The 21,954-nt window shown below is 43.2% G+C and overlaps 1 protein-coding gene across 1 annotated transcript in view; it reads right to left on the bottom strand.

Annotated features, from left to right (window-relative positions):
- PREX2 (phosphatidylinositol-3,4,5-trisphosphate dependent Rac exchange factor 2) overlaps window positions 1-21,954 on the bottom strand; it is a 438,451-nt gene that overhangs the window by 111,323 nt on the left and 305,174 nt on the right. The window contains exons 26-30 of the mRNA XM_082259215.1: window positions 10,787-10,963; window positions 8,142-8,236; window positions 7,020-7,102; window positions 5,880-5,970; window positions 4,298-4,426 (exon numbers count right to left, since the gene is read on the bottom strand). Of these exons, the coding sequence (XP_082115341.1) occupies window positions 4,298-4,426; window positions 5,880-5,970; window positions 7,020-7,102; window positions 8,142-8,236; window positions 10,787-10,963 (575 nt within the window). The remainder of the gene's footprint in view (window positions 1-4,297; window positions 4,427-5,879; window positions 5,971-7,019; window positions 7,103-8,141; window positions 8,237-10,786; window positions 10,964-21,954) is intronic.

Genomic DNA, 21,954 nt, shown 5'->3' with positions numbered 1-21,954 from the left:
CATGGGCACACCATCATGAAAAAACATTAGTTTCAGGCACATCAGTACATGAAAAATATTCTTGAATCTGGCAATACAAACGGTATCAAACTCGTTGTTTGGAGTTAGTCAGTGTGACAGGAGTCACTCTGGGCATGGGGGTTGTGGACCCAAATTCCTTTAAAGAGGTTGGGGGGCACTATGTCCAGCCTTGTGTGGTTTTCTTATGTTTAAATCACCCTGCATCTGTTATGGATGCAGGGTGACCAGGAGGGTGTTGAACACTGAAAATATGTTTTGGACTACTACAAATGGGACAGTCATATTCAGGAAAAATGTCTCCCTTGTAATATGAAGATTTTTGTTCCCATTTGCCATAAAGTCTCTGAACAGGAAGTCAACTCCTAATATGGTCATTACAGGAAGTTCTGAGGAGACGGGCTGTCTGAGGTGGCTCTCCATTCACCTATTGTCAGGTGTGCTAATGACCTCACCTGTTGTCTGCTAAGGGATGTATTGACACTCAGAGTAATGTGTATTGAGGGATTGTTAGGGAACCATTGTTCTGTATCTGACCAATCCCTGTTGACTCATTTTCAAGTCCTCATTTGCATGGCAGTCCTTCTGGTCAAGTTATCTGACCAATCACTGCTGACTAATTTTCAAGCCCTCATTTGCATGGCTGGAGAGGACCTTATTGGGAACTGCAGGTACTGTGCAATTGACCAATGGGAAAGCGGTTGTTGGGGGAGGGATGTTCCAATTTCTGTATAAAAGTGTGCTGTGTTCTTCCAATAAATATTGTTGTTCCTGTTTTACCCTCAACTCGGAGCTTTGTCTCGTTCTTGGGGGGATTCACTGTATGCTGTTGGAGACTGATTGCTAGGAGTGTAAGCTGATGTATGCTTTTCCTGTTCGTCTGCTAGCAGCTATTCGTGAGGTTCCAGGTTGGAGTGCTATTTTGTATTCAGTTTGGGAGTTTGGTGTTCTGCAGTAGCTGTGCCTGTCTCTCAGAAAGGGGCATATCGCCTAAACGGATTTTAACCCCTTGTCTGCTGAAACGGTCCATTACAGTCAGCAAGGCTGTATTGTTGCGCCATTGATGTACTGGCTCTGCGGTATATAATGAAGACCACGTGATAGAATGAATATTAACTGATACGATATTATGCAAAGGTGGCAATTCAGAAACAAACAAATCTATCCTCAAATGCGATCTATGAGGTGCCGAATAGTAGGTAAAGTCTTTGTCATTAGAATTGGTGCAATGCCACATACCAAATAGGTCAGAGGAGTGCATGAAGGGCTGCAGATCCACTCGAGTAGAGTGATGGAGGGATGAACAGTCTTGTTGCTTGCTTACCACACAGTAAAAGTCCGCACAATATAGCAGCAGGACTTTTTTGATCCCATCAACCTTTTTCTTCAATGAGTGGAGAAAAAACAGTTGGCCTGAGTTAGGTGCATATAAATTCACGAGGGTATAAGTAACGTTGTTAAGATCACATTCAAGTATGAGGTATCCCCCCCCCCCCTTGTCCCGTACAATCTCGTGAAGTTGGAAGGCAATAGAGTTGTAATGGCAATCAATACCCCTCATTTTTTTGTAGGTCCAGAGGCTGTGAAGATATGAGGGAACAACTTATTGGAGCAATTTGGTTGTTTTTGTTGTGCAAAGTGTGTTTCGCCTCCTTTCAGAGATCTTGCCTCCTGCCACGTTGATCTTCTTTTAAAAGGGATATTGAGGCCATGAACATTTAGAGTAGCCAACTTAAGTACCATGGTGTATTAGAGAGGGGTTTCTGCAGATCTGTAGCCCAAGAGTTAGTAGTAGATGCTGGGTAAAAAATGTACCTGTGATTGATACTGGGGAGGCTCCATACTGGTACATGAATATTCTTTCGGTGCTCGATGAACGTGGGAAGATTCCAGAGAAAAGTCATCATTGTTTCTAATGTGGGTCACCAGTGGTAGTAAAGAGAGAAGTAAAAGAGAACAGTTCATAACAAGACAACAAGAAACGTCTAAAAAAAAGATAGAGGGAAACCTCAAAGTATGAAAAAATTTGCATAGGAACAACAGGGGTCAGGCTCCTACCATTCAGTCTTCTCCTGAGCAGGTGTTGACCAACTTGGACTCTGATAGGTCTAAGTCCACACACGGCCAAGGGGAGTTCCAGGTGTTGTTAGTCCATCTCAAATCTGGGGCAATATGCTCTGGGGTTGGGGTTTCACAGCAGGGTCTTCTTCCTGCCGGAGCATCCCCCAGTTTTTAGTCAACCGAAAACCTTCTTCCACAGACCTAACCACGTAGGTGCGGCCTTCTTTGACTATAAGCAGTTTAGTTGGGAATCCCCAGGAGAAGGAAAGCTGTTTTTTTCGCAGTAACTTGATGAGGGGCACCAGTTTTTTACGTGCCATGATGGTGTACTGAGATAAGTCGGTATAAAGTGCTATTCCTGCGTATGGATCTGGCAGTGGGGTTTGTTGTCTTGCGACACACATCAGATCATCCTTCACATGAAGAAAATGTATATATAACATCCCTCAGAATCTTATCTGGAAGGTATTGTGGTTTTGGTAATCTATGGGCCCGGTCTATGACAATTTTTCCCATTGGTGTATCAGGGAGCAGGTCCTTGATTAATTTTTGCACATAGTGTTGAAGCTCTAAAGGAGAAATGAACTCAGGCACCCGGCATAGTTTAACGTATTCCTATTCTCTAAGTCTGCCATCTTGCTTCTCAGTATTTCTAATTCTTCATCTTTGTCATTATGTGCATCCACTAACTCATCGTGGGCTGAGGCAAACTCAGCCATTTTGTTTTCAACGTGATTAATGCGGTCTGCCACTTCAGCAATTTTGGTTTTCATCTGTGATACACTCCATTAAATCTCTATGCATGGAGCCCCACAGAGACACCAGCAACTCCTTCATAGTGGTGTCATTAAGGGGTTGTCCAGTAGTGGGGAAATCATGAATTTGTTCATAAAAGTCTGTCATGCTATTTTGTGATATGTCCCCTTTATGTTTCTCACCTGCATATGTGTGGGCCGCAGATCTCCTTGGAGCTGTTTTCTGTGCTGGCGTTATGCCCTGAGAGGATTGATTGGTGCTGCTGGGTGAGAGTGAAGCAGAGTAGCGTCTAGCCCTACCATCCCTTCAGTCTCCTTCCTGGGAGTCACGCAGCAGTTTGAAGGCCTCCACACCATCTTGGAATCCCGGTGTGCTGGTCGGGGCAAAGAAATCCATCAGTTTGCGTAGTCCCTTACTGCTATTCTGCTTTCCCATGGTGGCGGTAGGTCAGCAGGATGTGTATAGTCCCGATCCCGGGTGGTTTAAGCTGTCCCTCGTCGCTTGATGGTGCTTGGAGAGCTGGGTGGCTCGGAGCTCTCTTCTCACGTGGCCATACTCTCCGGCAGCCAGCCACGCCCCCAGTTTTTTTCATTCAACCCATTGTAGTGTGTATGGGGCATAGGAATCCAGACCTTGCCCTGCTTCAAAAAGGTAGGAATGACCTGTCTGTCCTAGAAAATATTGCAGTCCACAAGTGCTGCTATGCAAAGTCATTTGGGCCATTTGGCCATTTTATAATTATTCAGCAGCCGTCATAATGGAGTACAGTAAAGCCTGCAGGATAGGATCTTAATAGGAAGATGCATGGAGCCATATACAGGGCAATCTTAGAAGATTAAAGTATGCAAACAGATTTTAGACTGGAGTGGAGGTTCACCTTCTAGCAGGACAACAACCCTAAACATACACCCAGAGCTATAATGTAATTGTTTAGATAAAAGCATATTCATATGTTAGAATGGCCTAGCCAAAGTCCAGACCTAAATCCAATCGACAATCTGTGGCAAGACTTGAAAATTGCTATACCAGACACTCCCCATCTATTTTGACAGAACTTGAGCTACTTTTCAAAGATGAATGGGCAAGAGCTGGTATAGACATCCCCAAAATGACTTGCAGCTGTAATTGCAGCAAAAGGTGGTTCTACAAATTATTGACTGAATACAAAGGCATGCCACACTTTTCAGGTATTTAATTGTTAAAAATTTCGAAAACCATTTATCATTTTCCTTCCACTTTTCAACTGTGTGCCACTTTGTATTGGTCTATTACATAAAATTTCAATAAAATACATTTACGTTTTTGGTTGTAACATGTCAAAATGTGGAAAACTTCAAGGGGTATGAATAATTTTTCAAGGCACTGTATGTATATGAAATCTCAAGGTCAAAGAAAAACATGCTTTTTAAAAACAACATTTCCAATATTTTCTTTTCAAAGATTCTGGATAATTTTAACTCACCTTCTACAAATTTTCTAATGTTCTGTGCAAGAATTCGGACACTACTTGGCAGATTCCAAGGATCCTGTTTAATATGAAGTCGTAACCGCTTTGGACAACTTAATTTAGGCTCCATTTCCTGTTGAAATTCTATAGAGAACATGAAAAAGAAGGAGTGACAGCTTGAAAACTCACATCTGGATGTAGGCAATATAACTGTGCTAAGATTATTTATCATCGTCACTCCATAGCTCAGACAAATGAAGAAATAGCTGCTATTTGTAGCGTTTATATACATTTTCTTTCAGCTATCATATCAGTAACAGCTGTGACATTTACCAAACTAAGGAGTAACTAAAAAATAATGGGAAACCTTCAGGAAAAAAAAAAAAAAGGGAGAGCTATATATATATATATATATATATATATATATATATATATACCTCCATGGAAACATGAAACTGTCTTTTAGTTTGGTTAAAAATGCTTAAAGTGGAAATGTGGCTATTAATACCTGTTTAGTGTTATGAATATCTATGAATATCTATGTCAGCACCTCGTTAAAAATTACACATAACACATTATTTCAGAGCTGAGTCCAGACTTTGCAGACTCTACACAACCTTTTCTTCTCCCTGGAAGTTAATCAACCAACTGCTGTAAATCAATAACTAACTCCAATATCCTCCACAAGAATAAGGGAAGTTTGACCTCTTATCTACTGGACACTTTTATCCCCTTCCTGCCCAAGCCAACTTTCAGCGCTGTCACACTTTGAATGACAATTGCCCTGTCATGCAACACTGTACCCAAACAAAATTGTTACAGTTTTTTTTAACATAAATAGAGCTTTCTTTTGGTGGTATTTAATCACCACTGGGTTTTTCATTTTTTGCTAAACAAACAAAGAAACAAAAACAAAAAACATTTTTTATGGTTTGTTATAACATTTTGCAAACAGGTAATTTTTCTCCTTTTATGATGTGCGCTGGTGAGGCTGCACTGATAGCTACCGATAGGATGCACTGATGGGCATGGATGAGGTGGAACTGATGAGGCCCCACTGATGGGCACTAAAAGGTGGCACTGATAGGCAGCACTAATATGCAGCACTTATAGTGCACTGATGGGCACTGATAGGTGGCAATGATTGGTATTAATAGGTGTCACTGATGGGCACTGATAGGCGGGGACCAATAGGCAGCACTGATAGGTGACACTGATGATGAGTCACTGATTGGCAGCACTGATGGGCACTGATAGGTGGCACTGGTGGGCACTGATTAGCAGCACTAGTGGGCACTGATTGGCAGTACTTATGGGAACTAATTAGCAGCACTGGTGGGCACTGATTAGCAGAACTGGTGGACACGGTTGGGACCGATAACAGAAGCCGGTTATCTGCTTTCTTTTTCTCTCCTCACAACCAGCATGAGGAGAGAAAAGCCGATAACTGGCTTGTGTTTACATCCTGTGATCTGCTGTCCTTGGCTGACAGTTCATCATGTGGTAAAGGGTCAATGTGATTGACCATTTGGAGGACTGTGGTTATTTCTGTAGTATAAAAAACATATATACTTAAAGTGTATATCACCAGATGTACCTTGGAGGCCTCGCCCCGGAGTAAAGTATTTCGTTTGCTCAAATGCCCTTGCAACAGCTGGTCCCCTCAGAAGATTAGTAATTGATTCCACCTGGCATAAAGCAAAAAGTAATTAAATTCTTTATCATCTTAAAAGTAGGGAATATATTTATTGTTTTGTTAGATAAAATAAAATTATAAGAAAATTACTTCAGAACTTTCTTATTTCACATTTGTAAGGAACTTAACTTATTTATCCTACACAGTGTGAATTGGTGGTTTATAGGAACAAAATTATAGACACATGTCAAAAAATTATTATTTCTTATTTATTTATGATTTTGCCCAAAGAAGGATGACATGGTGCATGATTTTTACGAATTGCAGCACCTATCATTTGAAATGATTTGTCACTAATGGACATATACAGGGGTTGGACAAAATTATGGAAACAAGTATGGTAAAAGAACAAAATCGTTACCTAATATGGTGTTGGACCACCTTTGGCATCCAAGACGGCCTGAATTCTCTTGGGAATTGACAGATATAATTCTTGTGGTGGATAATGGAATCATGCAGAAATCCGGGTCAGAATCCTGTGAAATGTCCTTTTTTCTCTTTTGGTCAGTTGACCATGTCGACCACACTTCTGCTTATCATATGACGTTTTCCCAAGAAATTGTATATGATGTCATAACCTGTGATACTGTACCTCACGATACCACAAACAAATTGGCAACTTTAGTCACTGAGATACCAGCTAAGCAGGCACCAACAATGTGCCCTCTTTGAAACTCGGTAACCTCTGACATGACTCAGCACACGCAGTGAATGACGAAAGTTAGGCTTCCCATCTGTCAGATAGGAGTCTCATCACACAATAGAAGCAAAAGAATGTTACATCACTTCCACTTTTAACGCAAAACATGCCATCACTTTCACGCTTGCAAATCATGTAATGTTTCCATATTTTTGTCCAACCCCTGTAGATTCAATGTTTGGGTTCGGCATTATATATGCACATTTCTGACAGGGGGTTTTGCATATTGACCTCTTATGCTAGCTGCCTGATTTAATAAGTGCTGACTTGTTCTTTGTTTTACATGTTGTACGTTGTCTACAGAGAGTTATACAAAAATGCGCCTGTTGTATTTCACTCACCTGACTGAAAAGGTGTTCCAAGCAGCTGTGTAATTTGTCTTGTTTCTCATGGGAAATTCTGACATTTAATGGCAGCTCATCCCCTGTGATATAAAGGAATTAGACACAATAAATTCTGCAAAATTCTACAATGTCAGCCTGTGTTCCCTATGCCATGTTCACCACCGTACTTGTCCTATTGCCTTGATGTAAACAATCAATTCAGATTGGATGCTCTTGGTTACAGCCCTTTATGTTCTGTTCTTAGGCCGCATTAGCACAGGTATTTAACCATGCTTCGAATATCAGCAGCAAGAATCTACTTATTCCTATGACTGGGATTGACAGCTGTGTGCAGATAGCTGTGGATGCCGAGCTGGTACAATGCAATGAGAGGTTGTCAGAGGCTATTTAAGACTGTTCGCACAGCCAGAAATTACCTGCGGTGATCGTGGCTGGATGCACTTTGTGTATCATGGATAAATACATATATGGTCATAATTCAACTTGAGGAATAAGGAGCAAAATAGGAGAACATTAAATACAAACCTACTTATTAATAACATTAAATATCCTACTATTATTCACTGATTAAATTACTCTAAATGAATACCATTTAGTTTACTAAAGGACTGTGTATCCTAAACAACCATTTTCTCATAATATATTTGTTTTCAACCTTTTTTATATCTCAGTGTTGCTGCTCTCCTATAGCCTTTTCAGCCACTTCCTATTCACTTGCTCCAGTGTCAATCACACGTTCTTCTTTTGTACAGGCTTCCTGATAGTGACAATGGTGGACCATGCCTGTCCAATGGGTGTGAGCAACAGTGGTTTATGGGACAGAGAGACAATGCAGAATAAGAAAATGTTGTGATCCCATAACAGAAAGCGTCTGAACAAGGACCTTTTATGGCAGGATCACCAGGAATTTGTTGCATGAAAGCTGCAGATTTGAAAAAATTAAAAGCAACTTTTCAAATGACATTATTGTTATATAGCTTATATAACAATTTAGCATATGGGTTTGATCTATTGTAATCAAGATGAATTAGTAACTTGCATGTTTACTAATTAACAATGTAAATAATACATAAGTTAGAATATTAATTGCACAATATATTTACATAAAAATAATCTTACCAGAGTCCATGTCATCGCTGTGCAAGTAAGAACTACACTGGCTGCTGCACACACTAGTGAAGGAGGCAATGGAGTTTCTGTTGCTGTTACAGTCACTGTACAATATATAAAGCATACAGTTACAGATACAGTCCTCACCTAACCATCAACAGCAATAATATACAAATAGGCAGAATGTACAGTACAGTTCTCTGCTACCAATAAGTTAAAATGTTCACAACAAGAGCTGTCCTTGTAAGGCAAGATGTCCACTAAGACAGGAAACCCATCACAGAAATATATGAATGATACTAAAACTGTTCATGTCTCTTCTGTACTCAAAAGAGTCAATACATTTTAATGTTTTATTAAAGAATAAGTTCACTTAAGAATTTTTTGCAGGTAAAAAAAAAAAAATGTGCATTTATAATTTGTTGCAGGAGCCTGTAAAGCATTGCCCCAGCGATCAGCAGATTGCTGATGCCATGCAGGTCTCCTGCACAATGTCAGTGTATTGGCTTACCTGTACATTCTGTACCGGTAAGCTGATACTCCCCTCATTGGGAGCTACAATCCAACAGCCACTATGGAATGTCAGGCTTGTAGTTCATTCATACACACGGAGCTGTGTGTCTAAATGACGTGGTCCTGTGGGCGGAGCCCGGAACAGCCACTCTGTTTTTAAATAATGGCAGCTAGTAAAGGGAAATTCTCCCCATATTGCTGCCACAGGGAGGGGGCAGCAGCAGCCGGCGGCTGCAGCACTGGGAACATGTTCCTCCCTTAATTCAGGTGAGCTTATCCTTTGAAGGAGGTTTCCACTTTCTCAAATGATGCAGAAAAAAATAAGCTGCTCTCAGCTAGATAAAAGTTTGAATCAGGTTTAAGCTGTTCATAGACTATAGAAATGCCAGACAGTTCTAGATTAATCTAAATTAACAATATAGGTGGCCCCCTCCCTTCTAACATCCTTAAAGCCACAAGGAAATTGTCTGCAAAACAGTGGCTGCATTCGCCTGTAGTGATTGTTGAAATACTTAAAGGCACAATGAGAGATTTGTCTATCCACTCCATACAGCCTGAATGAAGGATTCTGTTAATTTTATTTTTTGTGCATCCTGTATTTAGAAGGTTCGTATCCTATACAAGGGTAGCCAGGTGCTTGGATAGAAAAAGAGTGTGATTTAGGACACTGTGCTGTGGTACTCTCTGTGCTCCCAATGGACTTCAGCTAAATGGGTTAACACTACCCCGCCTTCAGAAGGAGTTGACAATGAGAAGGAGCTTAAGAGACTTGATGGTTGGCAGTATTGGGAGATAAAGTTCTGGAAAGCAACTATGCTATGGCACTTAATGGACTATTGGACTACAATTCCCAATGCGAGTTGGGTATAAAGAGAGAGAGAGAGAGAGCTGTACTGTGTAGGCTGATTAGTGAGGGATTTCCTCTTTCCTCCGAGGAGAGTGAGGTGTGCATATCACTGTTCCTGCATGTACTTCAACTTGCTGACATCTGAATAACCTACTGACATCTGAACAGTGGGAACCCTGTTGATAAATCGCTGGTATTGAAGAGAGGTCACTGTTGTCAATAACCTGTTGCTACTAGCAGACACTGAGCACATACTGACTGGCCATCTAACTCGCAGCATTATTTATTCCAGGCAGACTTTACTGAGGCTGTACTCATCTGCACCACCATAAAGACTGGGCCCCAATGCTAGCCAGCAGAAGAATTAGGGCTGAAGACTCCTCACTCGGATAGCGGCTTAAAAAAAAAAAAACATTCATAGTGTGGGAGTCTTACATTTCATTGCTGCCATTCATTTAGAGTGCACTCCAAAGTGGATAAAGCCTTTTGTTTACAAAGGGGTTATTGCAGTTTTGATTATCATTACTGATGATTTTGTGGCTTATCAGGTTTACTCTAATTGAAGTACATCCCAGACAGCAAGGATAACTTGGCACACATTTGTGGCAGTGTTGAATTGTAAGTCTTGTTAATTTGGTGCACATTTTCACTGGCAAGGTGTACACTTGCAGGGGACATGAAGCACAAGTTCTAGTTGACACTTTTCCAATTTGTTGCATATTTGCATGGCAAGACTCAAGCAAGAGCAGAGTTGCAGTGGTTAGTCCACAGCAAGAGCTCTGCACATCACATCGACCCCAAAGGTGGGATGACTATTGCACAACATAACTGAACCAGAACTTGCAGCAGACTTGCTGAACGTTTGCATAGAAAAATGATCTGGAGTCATGCTATGCAGACTTGCTGCAATTGTGCAACAAACTTGTGAAGCCTGACAAGTCTAGCAATAGCTTAGCAAGTAAATTTCAACCTTGCAGCTCAATTGCTTGCTGTCTGGGATAGAACTCCATGCAGTGCTACTATAGCGTAGTAAACATATTATGTTGTGAACTGTGATTGACCTCATTCTTTACCCCCTCATTTATTTGCATACTGCTATTTTTTGCAACCCATGCCAATATATTGGATTAATTTACCACTAACCAGTCTGATGCTTGCTTTTTGCTACTGAACCATTGTTATCTATATTTTTGCTCCCAGTAACAGTGCAGTATCTATTTGCTTAACTTGGTGTGTCAGTGGGGCTGAGGCTGTTCCTGGAGGGGTAGTGCTACATAATAAAAATATATTTTACCTGTAAGAATCTCGATTGCTGATGGTATCATGACCTGAATCCTCCTGCTCATCCCCTGCAACATTGAAGCACACTCTCTTCCCATTTTTCTCTCCCCTCTCATTGTCGCTGTCCACTGCTATTAGTGTCTCTGTCTTACGATCACATTTGGGAGAACAAGTTATTGAGGACAATAATCTGCAAATTAAAAAAAGAAAAACATCACTCACCAACAAAATGTTTGCAAGCCAACAAATCTATAGTTTTAACCAGTTCTGGACCGCCCGCCAAAGTTTTACTGCGGCAGGCAGCCCCTCCTGTGTGAACTGACGTAGGACTACGTCGGTCGGGCGCCAGGTGCTAGGGGTGATAGGGGGCTAGGCAGCGAGGATGCCGATGCACGGGGCTGGCGGCCGCGATTGCCACGGGCCACCCGCCCACCACAGATTTTCTGTGGCAGGCTGGCTCGGCTGCGTGAAACGACGTAGCCCTACATTGGTCGTGCGAGTGGTGCTAGGGGATGAGCACGCACCGCTGGCAACACACTTCCGCCCCCACTAGGCCACCTGCGATCGCTCCCCGCTGAGAGAGAAGGACGGTCAGCTGTTGTAAACACAGCTGACCGTTCTTCTCCCTGGAATAATCACATAGCGCCTGTGATCCTTTTATATAGGATCACAGGTCTCTATGATCATTTCACTAGTGCATCCCCTGTATATTTAGTAAACACTCCCCTAGGCTTACATTTAACCCCTTGATCACCCACTAGATTAACCCCTTCCCTGCCAATGTCATTATTAAAGTAAGAGTGCATATTTTTAGCACTGATTACTGTAGTAATGTCACTGGTCCCCCCAAAGTGTAAAAAATGTCTGTTAGGGGTCAGATCTGTCCACCAAAATGTCGCAGTTCCGCAAAAAAACGCAGATCACCACCATTGTTAGTAAAAAAAATAAACAAATAAATAAAAATGACATAAATCTTTCCCCTAGCTTGTAGATGTGTTGCCTTTTGCACAGACCAATCAAAATACGCTTATTGGGATTTTTCTTTACCAAAAATATGTAGCAGAATACAAATTGGCCTAAAAGGATGAAAACATTTGATTTTTAAATTTTTTTTTTGGGAATGTTATATAGCAGAATGTGAAAATTTGGATTTTTGTAAGAACTTACCGTAAAATCCTTTTCTCTGAGTCCTATGACAGAGGCAGCTTTTAATGTTTCTACTCTATTGGGACGTCCCAAAGCAGTATAGGCATGAGGGGTGGGAAGAACGCAACCAAAAACAGTTAACGCATTTCCAAAGCTAACAAAGTAGCCAACTGGGAGACAAAAATCTCACAGGAGCTTACCCCCAAAACAAAATTCACCCCCAGAAAGAGAAAACCAAGTCTCTTTCAAAACTGAAAATAAAATAAAAACTGAGACCGGAGTCCCAGCGGGAAACCTAGGTCCTACTATTTAAAGAGGTTGTAAATTCATTTTTCATTTTTTTTTTTTTTTTTTACAACCACCTGAAAGAGAAACACATAATGAGCTAGCATGTATCGCATACTAGCTCATTATGAAATACTTACCTTAGAACGAGCCCCCGCCGTGCCGCCTGCTTACCTGTATGACGGCGACTGAACATGTCTTCCGGGATCGCGGCATCCGGCCATCTGATTGGCCGGAGCCACGGTGACGTCACTCCCGCGCACGCACGCGGGAGCCAACGGTCACGGCACGGGGCTCTGAAGGAACGGCACCAGCGGCCGTTCCTTCGGAGCGCATGCGCCAGTGACGTCACTGGCTGCATGTAAGGTAAATATCTCCTAAACAGTACATGTTTAGGAGATATTTACAGTACCTTTAGGTAAGCCTTATCATAGGCTTACCTATAGGTACAACTTGCAGAGGAGGGTTTACTTCCTCTTTAACTAGGCAGCAAGAAACTGATTTGAGAGCACAGTGTGTCTGGGGTTATGTCGAGAGGGACAGCCCCTGTGTCGAGTGAAAACTTTTCACTGCCTAGTCTACTCCTGTAGATGGCCCATAACCCAATAGTGAAGAAGCATTAAGAGCTGTGTCTGTCATAGGACGTAAGAGAAATATTGCTTTTTTTTTTCAGATTTGTCGCTTTTTTTTGTTTATAGCACAAAAAATAAAAATCGTACAGGTAAAAAGGACATAAATTTTATTTGGGTACAGCATTGCACGACCAAGCAATTTTCCGTTAAATAACGCTGTGCCGAATCGCAAAAAATGGCCTGGTCATTAACCTTCCTAGCGGTATTACCGAGTGTGGCTCGGGGTTAAATTTCAGTGCCAAAAGCGGTAACCCCGAGCCACACTCGGGGTACCGCCAGAAGCATCGTATCCGGGCAGTGTGTGGCGGCGGATCTTCCTCCCGATGCTCTGTGTTCCCCGGCTTCCGTCTCCTGCGACGTGACGTTCGCAGGGGGGTGGAACCAGCGGCAAATTAAAAAAGTTAAAAGCATAAACACACTGATACACTGTAATCCTATTGGATTACATTACTAAAATAAAATAAATTGACTTTAGATTGCCCCCCAGTGCTTTCTCCATTGCCCTTCCTGCATTTTTCCTGTACCTTGTGTCTGGATACTGCAGAGCGACCATGGCATCAAAAAAGCACCTCAAAAGCAGTATATGACCTGCTGGAGAACAGCGACAGCGATACAGAATCGCTTGCAGAATGGAGTGATAGCGATTCGTGGGGAAGTTCGTCATCGGACGCAGAAAGCGATTTCAACGATGATCCTGCGACTGTGCCCAGCGATGTGCGGACTTGGTGCTCGATTGACTGCAGTACGGAGCACGTAGCGCCCCCCCAAGGTTCCGGTTTACTGGAACACCTGGTATCAAAGTGGTTGTTGAGGATGACAACCCCTTGGCATACCTCCAACTCTTTTTGACGGATGAGGTTATTTAAAAGATTGTTGTGGAAACTAATCGGTACCAGGAGCAACAAGATGCAGCACATCAGAGGTTTTCAAGGAGCAGGATGTGGGAACCAGTGACCAAAGAGGACATCTGGAAGTTTCTGGGCCTAATTATTCTGCAGGGAGTGGTGGGGAAAGTGGTATTGGACTACCAACAAATTACTGGCCACTCCTTTTTTTGGCACGGTCATGTCGGAATACAAATTTTCACTCATTATTAAGTATTTGCACTTTACAAATAATGACGAATTTGACGAGACTTCTCATCCAGCTCCAAAACTCAAAAAGATTTGGGACGTTTATCAAATCATTTTGAAAAATTTCCAGCAGTCCTATGTGCCAGATAGAGACATTTGTATTGACGAAAGTCTAATGGCATCCAAGAGAGCACGCTTTGGCATAAAGTCATTCATGCTATGTGAATCCAGCTCTGGATACATTTGGAATTCAGTCCTATACACCGGGAAAGGAACCAAATTCAATGAAAGGTTCAGCAGCTATGGAATGGCAACCGCTTTAGTTCTTACGCTGATTGAGCCATTGCTGAATCAGGGGTAATGTGTCACCACATACAATTTTTATACATCCCCAGAACTCTATGAGTTCCTTCTTCAAAACAAGACGGATGCGTATGGGACCGTTAGAGCTAACCGGTGTGATATGCCCCCAACCTTTGATAACAAAAAGCTCAAGGCAGGAGAAATAGTTGCCTGGCAAAAAGGAAAAATTATGGCACTGAGATGGCGCAACAAAAAAGATGCGTGCCTGATGAGTACCATTCACAACTCCTCTACTCTCATGGTACACACAAAAGGTGAAAAAGATGTAATGAAACCACAACTGGTGAAGGATTACAACAACACCATAGGAGGTGTGGACAGAGCTGACCAGGCCATGACTTTTTATCCGGCAATGCGGAAACAACAACAAAAAATATTATAAAAAAATATTCAGGCATCTTCTTGAACAGTGTTTGTGGAATGCATTTATTCTCCTAAAAAAGAAGAGTGACAGGCCTGTGGTTCATGCGGACTTTGTTTGTAAAATTGCCAAACTGATATTTCTCAGGCACCAAACACCAACGGCTGTAAATAGATCCGGACGCCGTGCTGCTGGTGTTGTGAACCCCGAACGCATGACCCGTCGTCACTTTATGAACCACATTCCACCAACGGAAAAGAAGCCTGCACCCACAAGGATGTGTGTGGTTTGCTGGTCCAAACGTGACGACACTGGAAGGAAAATCCGAAAAGAAACGCGGTACTATTGTCCTGACTGTGACATTGGACTTTGTGCTGTACCCTGTTTTAAAATTTTCCATACCCGGGACGTTTACCGTACTGAAGCAATATGACCACTAATATTGCATCCTTGTTTGACCAAAAAAAATGTCAGTGTTTTTGATTACGTTATTTACTATCATTTATTGAATAAAAAGTATTATTATTATTATATTATTATTTGTTATTATTTTATAGTTATTTATTATATTATAATTTAGGATTTTGTGTTTCAAACTTTATCATACCCAAGATGTTATAAAGAAGTACGCACAGTTAAAAAAAAATCATATATAAATAGTTGGTTTGGGCTGCTCATCCTTAAGAATTACGTGCAAAATAATGGTACCGCTTTCAGCACCTAAAATCCGAAATAATCATACCGCCAGGGAGGTAAGGGGGGCAAATCCTTCCAGTCCAGAACTCTTTAAATAACACCTCATGAGGTGTTTTAATGGGTTTATTAATTACAAGGTAACATTAATACAGATGTACAAATTTGCCAGAAAAGGTCAACTAAAATTTACGGACTAAATGTTTAAAACCTTATATAACATCATAGAATTGCATATTAACTGTATCTAAAGCCAAAACATAGATATATTTTACTTTCTGTATGGTATATTCTAGGAATTTCTTTTCACTTTCTATTTGAGAGACACACCAGGAGGTGAAGGGAAATCTATCAAACAACACAAATATTTAGGAAGTGGACCTTTTCATTAGATGTGGACTATTTAGGCGAATTACTTGCATTTTAAAAGGAAAAAAGGATAAAGGATAAAAGGATCTGATGACACCACACTGAGGGATATTATATGTGATAACATATGGAAAAGAGCATCAAACTAATAATAGCACAATTAAACTAACCAAAACTGTCTTATGATTGGCTTTTATAAGATGCACCATTGCACTTCCCCTTGACTGTGGTACTAAACATACTAAATAGTTAAGGTTAGGTTCAGACTAGTACAGATTGGGAACGTGTGCATAATCATGTGTGTTCCTGACCCGCACCGAGATCGGCTGTGCTTTAGCAGATGTGCCATTCATTTTTAATGGCATTCGCATGCATTGACACGATTTTGCATGCCAAATCGCATGGTGCCAAAGATTTAAAAAAGGGGCCAGGGGCATTTTTTGCAGATACAGCAGCCCATTCAAATTAATCTGCTGCTGTACCCGGCATATGTGTGTGCAAGTGCACCTAATTGGTGTTTGCCAAGGCCAAAGTCTATGTTTACTGAAAAAAGAAGACTAAATCAGCACAAGGGACAATACTTACGATGCCATGTGTCCCTTGTGATGCTGTCTCCTTATTTAAAAGAGTCCCCAAAGAACCTCTGCCCCACTCCTGCCACCATAATCTCCTGCCTTTCATTCATCCGTCCGTCCTCAATTCATAAATCAGGATTCATTCATAGAAGTTGTAGTATGGCTTCTATGAATGGAGGAGCTAGGTGGAAAGGGTGGACATAGTTGGTTACTCTTGATGAGTGCCTGTCACAGCTCGGTCAGTTCCAATACCCCTGCAGCATCAGAAGATTACTATGCAAGGTGAGGGCGGGGAATCGGAGGAGGAGAATCTCTATTAAAGGTGAAGACAACAACAAAAGAACTCATGGGGGTGATTTACTAAATTTCGAGAATGCAAAATCTGGTGCAGTTGTGCATGGTAGCCAATCAGCTTCTAACTTCAGCTTGTTCAATAAAGCTTTGACCAGAAAAAAATAGAAGCTAATTGGTTTCTATACAGAGTTGCAGCAGATTTTGCACTCTCCAGTTTTAGCAAATCAACCCGTGGTGTCGATCATAAGTAATATGTATGTAGGGGCGTGGCCTGAAGCTTCATGTGAGCAGACGTGCGTGAGCTCCTCTCTCCCGGCATTAACGGTTTCTTCTCATCCTGTGACCCGATACTCACTGCATCTCCGTTCCAGTGTGCCTGCCTACTTACCGTGCCTCTCTGCCGCCATGTCTCCACTGTCCAAACGCTCCGAGGCCGCTGCCAAACTCGATCGTTTCCGCCGCCAGGAAGACGGCGCACAGGCCCAAGATGGCGGCGATCCACCCTCCGCTCTGGATCCGGCCGAGCGCTCCTTGGACAGCGGTAAGATCCTGGAGGCTATCTCCCACTGTCAGGCCACTCTTGCCTCCAAAATCGAGGAGGTTAAGGTGGATATTTCACTGATCCGCCAGGACATGCAGACGCTCAGGGGGCGGATTACCGAGGTGGAGGATCGTTTGGGTGTTGTGGAGGATGAACTCCCCCCGGTTCGTACCTCGGTGGAACAGGCCTCCAGGGACATTGCACAACTTTATGCTAAACAGGACGATATGGAAAATCGTGCTAGGCGGAACAACATCCGTTTTATCGGTCTCCCTGAGGGATCGGAGGGCACCGACCCAGCCACCTATCTGGAGAACCTGTTGGTCACTACCTACAGCCGAGCCGCCTTTTCCCAGGCTTTTGTGGTGGAAAGAGCCCACAGGATGCCAGCGAAGCGACCCCCCCAGGGTGCCCCTCCTAGGGTCTTTATTGCACGCTTCCTTAACTACAGAGACCGGGATGCTGTGCTTCGCCTTGCCCGGGAAAAGGGCAACATCCCCTTGGACAATCACACTGTTATGGCATTCCCCGATTTCTCGGCTGCTGTTCAGAAGCAGCGCAGCCAGTTTACTGAGGTCAAGCGCCGGCTGCGCGTCCGCAATCTCAAATACTCCATGCTGTACCCTGCGAGGCTACGTGTGGTGGCCGAAGACAGAGTGCGGTTCTTTGAGGATCCTGATTCCGCCGTGGCTTGGCTTGATGGCCTCCACTGAATAAGTGCTCTGCTGCCTGTTTGTATGCTTGATGTCCCTTTGCCCTGATGTTCCTGTTTTCCGCCGGGGTCTCCGCCTGCAGTCCTTGCCGTTCCCCGATGGATTTGACTCTATGGACATGCCTCTCTGTTGCGGGACGCGGGATTCCCTGCCTGGCTGAGTCTTGAGTGGCATCTTTGCATGTGTTTTTCCCCCATTGATGCGGACCCCCTCCCCTGTGGCTGTTCTGCACCCCCACCCGCCGGACATACCTCTCTGCTACCTGACTTTGCTCTTCAAACTGGTTCGGGTGTGGGTGTTGGGTGGCACTGGGGTTCTGAGGGGGCCTGCTGCGTTCACTGCTGCTCCCCTGAGCCTCCTACACCCCCTAAGTTCGGATTACTGACTGCTCACAGCCCGGGTTGCACATAGCTCACGCTGTGGGGGTTTTTTTCTATCTGCTGTCTCACACTGTTATAGGGCCCTGGTCGTGGGCTCTCCCTTCGGAGAATGTTCGCCCCCGTTCCCCCCTGTATTGGGGGCTGTTATTTTTGTTAAGTTTGATACCCCAGCGGGCGACCCGTGGCCCTTTTTGGGTCGGCTCGACCCGCTGGCGTTTCTCATACCTATGCAACTGTCTGTTTTTTTATTGTTTGTTCTGGGTTGATGCTCCCACGTGTTGGGGTTTGTGTGGAGCCGGGTGGACGGGTGGGGTTACTGTATGTGAGCTGTGTGTGCCCCTATTCTGGGGCTTTTATTTGGGTTCACTTTTATATGTATTTCTTTATATGCTATGCACTGTCACATTTGTTTGTCACATGTGGTTGGGGGGGGGGGTGTACTGCCTGCGCTGGGGGTCCTGCTGCTCCTCCTGCCCATTCCCGTTTTGTCCTTGTTACTATGGCCTCCCTGAAAATCCTTACTTGGAACGTCCGTGGGGTGCGGGACAGAAAAAAGTAATATGTATGTATATGTGCTGATTCTGTTTTTTTTTTTTAAAGTAAACTTAGTTACATTTTTGTGAGTAAATCTAGGCCTTAAGGTTTAGGCCTCAGTTATCATTGCATTTAAAAGAACTGCCTATTTTGCCATTAAAGGGGAAGTCCACCCTAACACTAAAATTGCTACATCTACAGGCATCCACGATCTAAGACCTAAGACTAACCTATCTAACCCTGTAAAGAAGAAATCCCTATACATACCTTTTTTGAAGCCGATCCGGTATGGTCTTCAGCTGTGAAAGCTCTGCAGAGGACACAGCTGACAACGGATGTGAAGTGAATGGAAAGTGATGTCACCCATAGAGTTACTATGGGACTTCCATTTTCGGCTGCCTCCTCTGCACCTGCCTCCACAGTGAAGCTGCCACTGACAGCTCAGTGTGGGACCGGACTGGATTGGCTTAAAAAAAGGCATGTATAGCGATTTATTCTTTAACCACTTTACCACCGGAGGATTTTGCTGTCTTACGTCCAGGCCACTTTTTGTGATTCGGCGCTGTGCGACTTTAACCGACAATTGCGCGGTCGTGCCATGCCGTACCCAAACAAATTTTTTTTTTTTTTACCTCAAATAGAGCTTTCTTTTGGTGGTATTTGATCACCTGTGCGATTTTTACTTTTTGCGCTATAAACAAAAAAAGAGCGTTTATTTTGAAAAAATAATATTTTTAACATTTTTTTATATGAAATTCCTCCCAAAAAATATGTAAAAATCAAATTTTTTTTAAATTTTTGGCCAATTTGTTTTCTGCTACCTATGTTTGGTAAAAAAAATCACAATAAGCGTATTTTGATTGGTTTGCGCAAAAGTTATTGTGTTTACTAACTAAGGGAAAGATTTCTGTCATTTTTTTTTTTTAAACGAGTAATGGCGGCGATCTGCGATTTTTTTTGAGGGACTGCGACATTGCGGCGGACAGATCGGACCCTTGACTGACATTTTTGTCACTTTTGGGGGTACCAGTGACATTACTGCAGTAATCAGTGCTATATATACAGTGGGTACGGAAAGTATTCAGACCCCCTTACATTTTTCACTCTTTGTTATATTGCAGCCATTTGTTAAAATCATTTAAGTTCATTCTTCTTCCTCATGAATGTACACATAGCACCCCATACTGACAGAAAAACACAGAATTGTTGACATTGTTGCAGATTTATTCAAAAAGAAAAACTGAAATATCACATGGTCCTAAGTATTCAGACCCTTTGCTCAGTATTTAGTAGAAGCCCCCTTTTGATCTAATACAGCCAGGAGTCTTTTTGGGAAAGATGCAACAAGTCTTTCACACCTGGATTTGGGGATCCTCTGCCATTCCTCCTTGCAGATCCTCTCCAGTTCTGTCAGGTTGGATGGTAAACGTTGGTGGACAGCCATTTTTAGGTCTCTCCAGAGATGCTCAATTGGGTTTAAGTCAGGGCTCTGGCTGGGCCATTCAAGAACAGTCACTGAGTTGTTGTGAAGCCACTCCTTCGTTATTTTAGCTGTGTGCTTAGGGTCATTGTCTTGTTGGAAGGTAAACCTTCGGCCCAGTCTGAGGTCCAGAGCACTCTGGAGAAGGTTTTTGTCCAGGATATCCCTGTACTTGGCCGCATTCATCTTTCCCTCGATTGCAACCAGTCGTCCTGTCCCTGCAGCTGAAAAACACCCCCACAGCATGATGCTGCCACCACCATGCTTCACTGTTGGGACTGTATTGGACAGGTGATGAGCAGTGCCTGGTTTTCTCCACACATACCGCTTAGAATTAAGGCCAAAAAGTTCTATTTTGGTCTCATCAGACCAGAGAATCTTATTTCTCACCATCTTGGAGTCCTTCAGGTGTTTTTTAGCAAACTCCATGCAGGCTTTCATGTGTCTTACACTGAGGAGAGGCTTCCGTCGGGCCACTCTGCCATAAAGCCCCGACTGGTGGAGGGCTGCAGTAATGGTTGACTTTCTACAACTTTCTCCCATCTCCTGACTGCATCTCTGGAGCTCAGCCACAGTGATCTTTGGGTTCTTCTTTACCTCTCTCACCAAGGCTCTTCTCCCCCGATAGCTCAGTTTGGCTGGACGGCCAGCTCTAGGAAGGGTTCTGGTCGTCCCAAACGTCTTCCATTTGAGGATTATGGAGGCCACTGTGCTCTTAGTAACCTTAAGTGCAGCAGAAATCTTTTTGTAACCTTGGCCAGATCTGTGCCTTGCCACAATTCTGTCTCTGAGCTCTTCAGGCAGTTCCTTTGACCTCATGATTCTCATTTGCTCTGACATGCATTGTGATCTGGAAGGTCTTATATAGACAGGTGTGTGGCTTTTCTAATCAAGTCCAATCAGTATAATCAAACACAGCTGGACTCAAACGAAGGTGTAGAACCATCTCAAGGATAATCAGAAGAAATGGAAAGCACCTGAGTTAAATATATGAGTGTCACAGCAAAGGGTCTGAATACTTAGGACCATGTGATATTTCAGTTTTTATTTTTTAATAAATCTGCAACAATGTCAACAATTCTGTGTTTTTCAGTCAATATGGGGAGCTGTGTGTACATTCATGAGGAAGAAGAATGAACTTAAATGATTTTAGCAAATGGCTGCAATATAACAAAGAGTGAAAAATTTAAGGGGGTCTGAATACTTTCCGTACCCACTGTATATGCACTGTTACTGTAAAAATGACACAGGCAGGGAAGGGGTTAATTTTATTGGAGAGGGAGGGGTTAATGTATGCCTGGTGCTTACTAACGTGTGGGGGGGGAGGTGACTGAGTGAGCCAGGGACAGATCGGATGTTCAGCTAGGCTGAACACTCCGATCTGTCACTCCCTGTCACTTAGGAGATCCGCCCGATCTGTTTACACAGGCGGGCGGATCTCCAAACTAGATTCCCCAACGATCGGGGAAGAGCGGCGGCGATAGCCACCGCTCCTCCCCTGGCCCGACTCCCGCTGTGAACGAAAACAGTGGGAGCGCGCCTCCGGCGGCGCACGAGCGCCGCCTACAGGGGGAGGAGTCCAGCGATGTAGGTCTACGTCGCTGGACGATAACGAGCCACTGTGCCGCAGTAGCAGCACAGTGGCCGTAGGTAAAGTGGTTAAATGGTTAGATAGGTTAGTCTTAGATCATGGATGTCTATAGATGTAGAGATTTTAGTGTTAGGGTGGACCTATCCTTTAA

Source organism: Pelophylax lessonae (assembly GCF_965119305.1).
Source record: "Pelophylax lessonae genome assembly, chromosome: 5".
Lineage (NCBI taxonomy): Eukaryota > Metazoa > Chordata > Amphibia > Anura > Ranidae > Pelophylax > Pelophylax lessonae.
The sequence above is the reverse complement of the archived record's forward strand: the minus strand, read 5'-3'. Positions and strand labels throughout refer to the sequence as shown.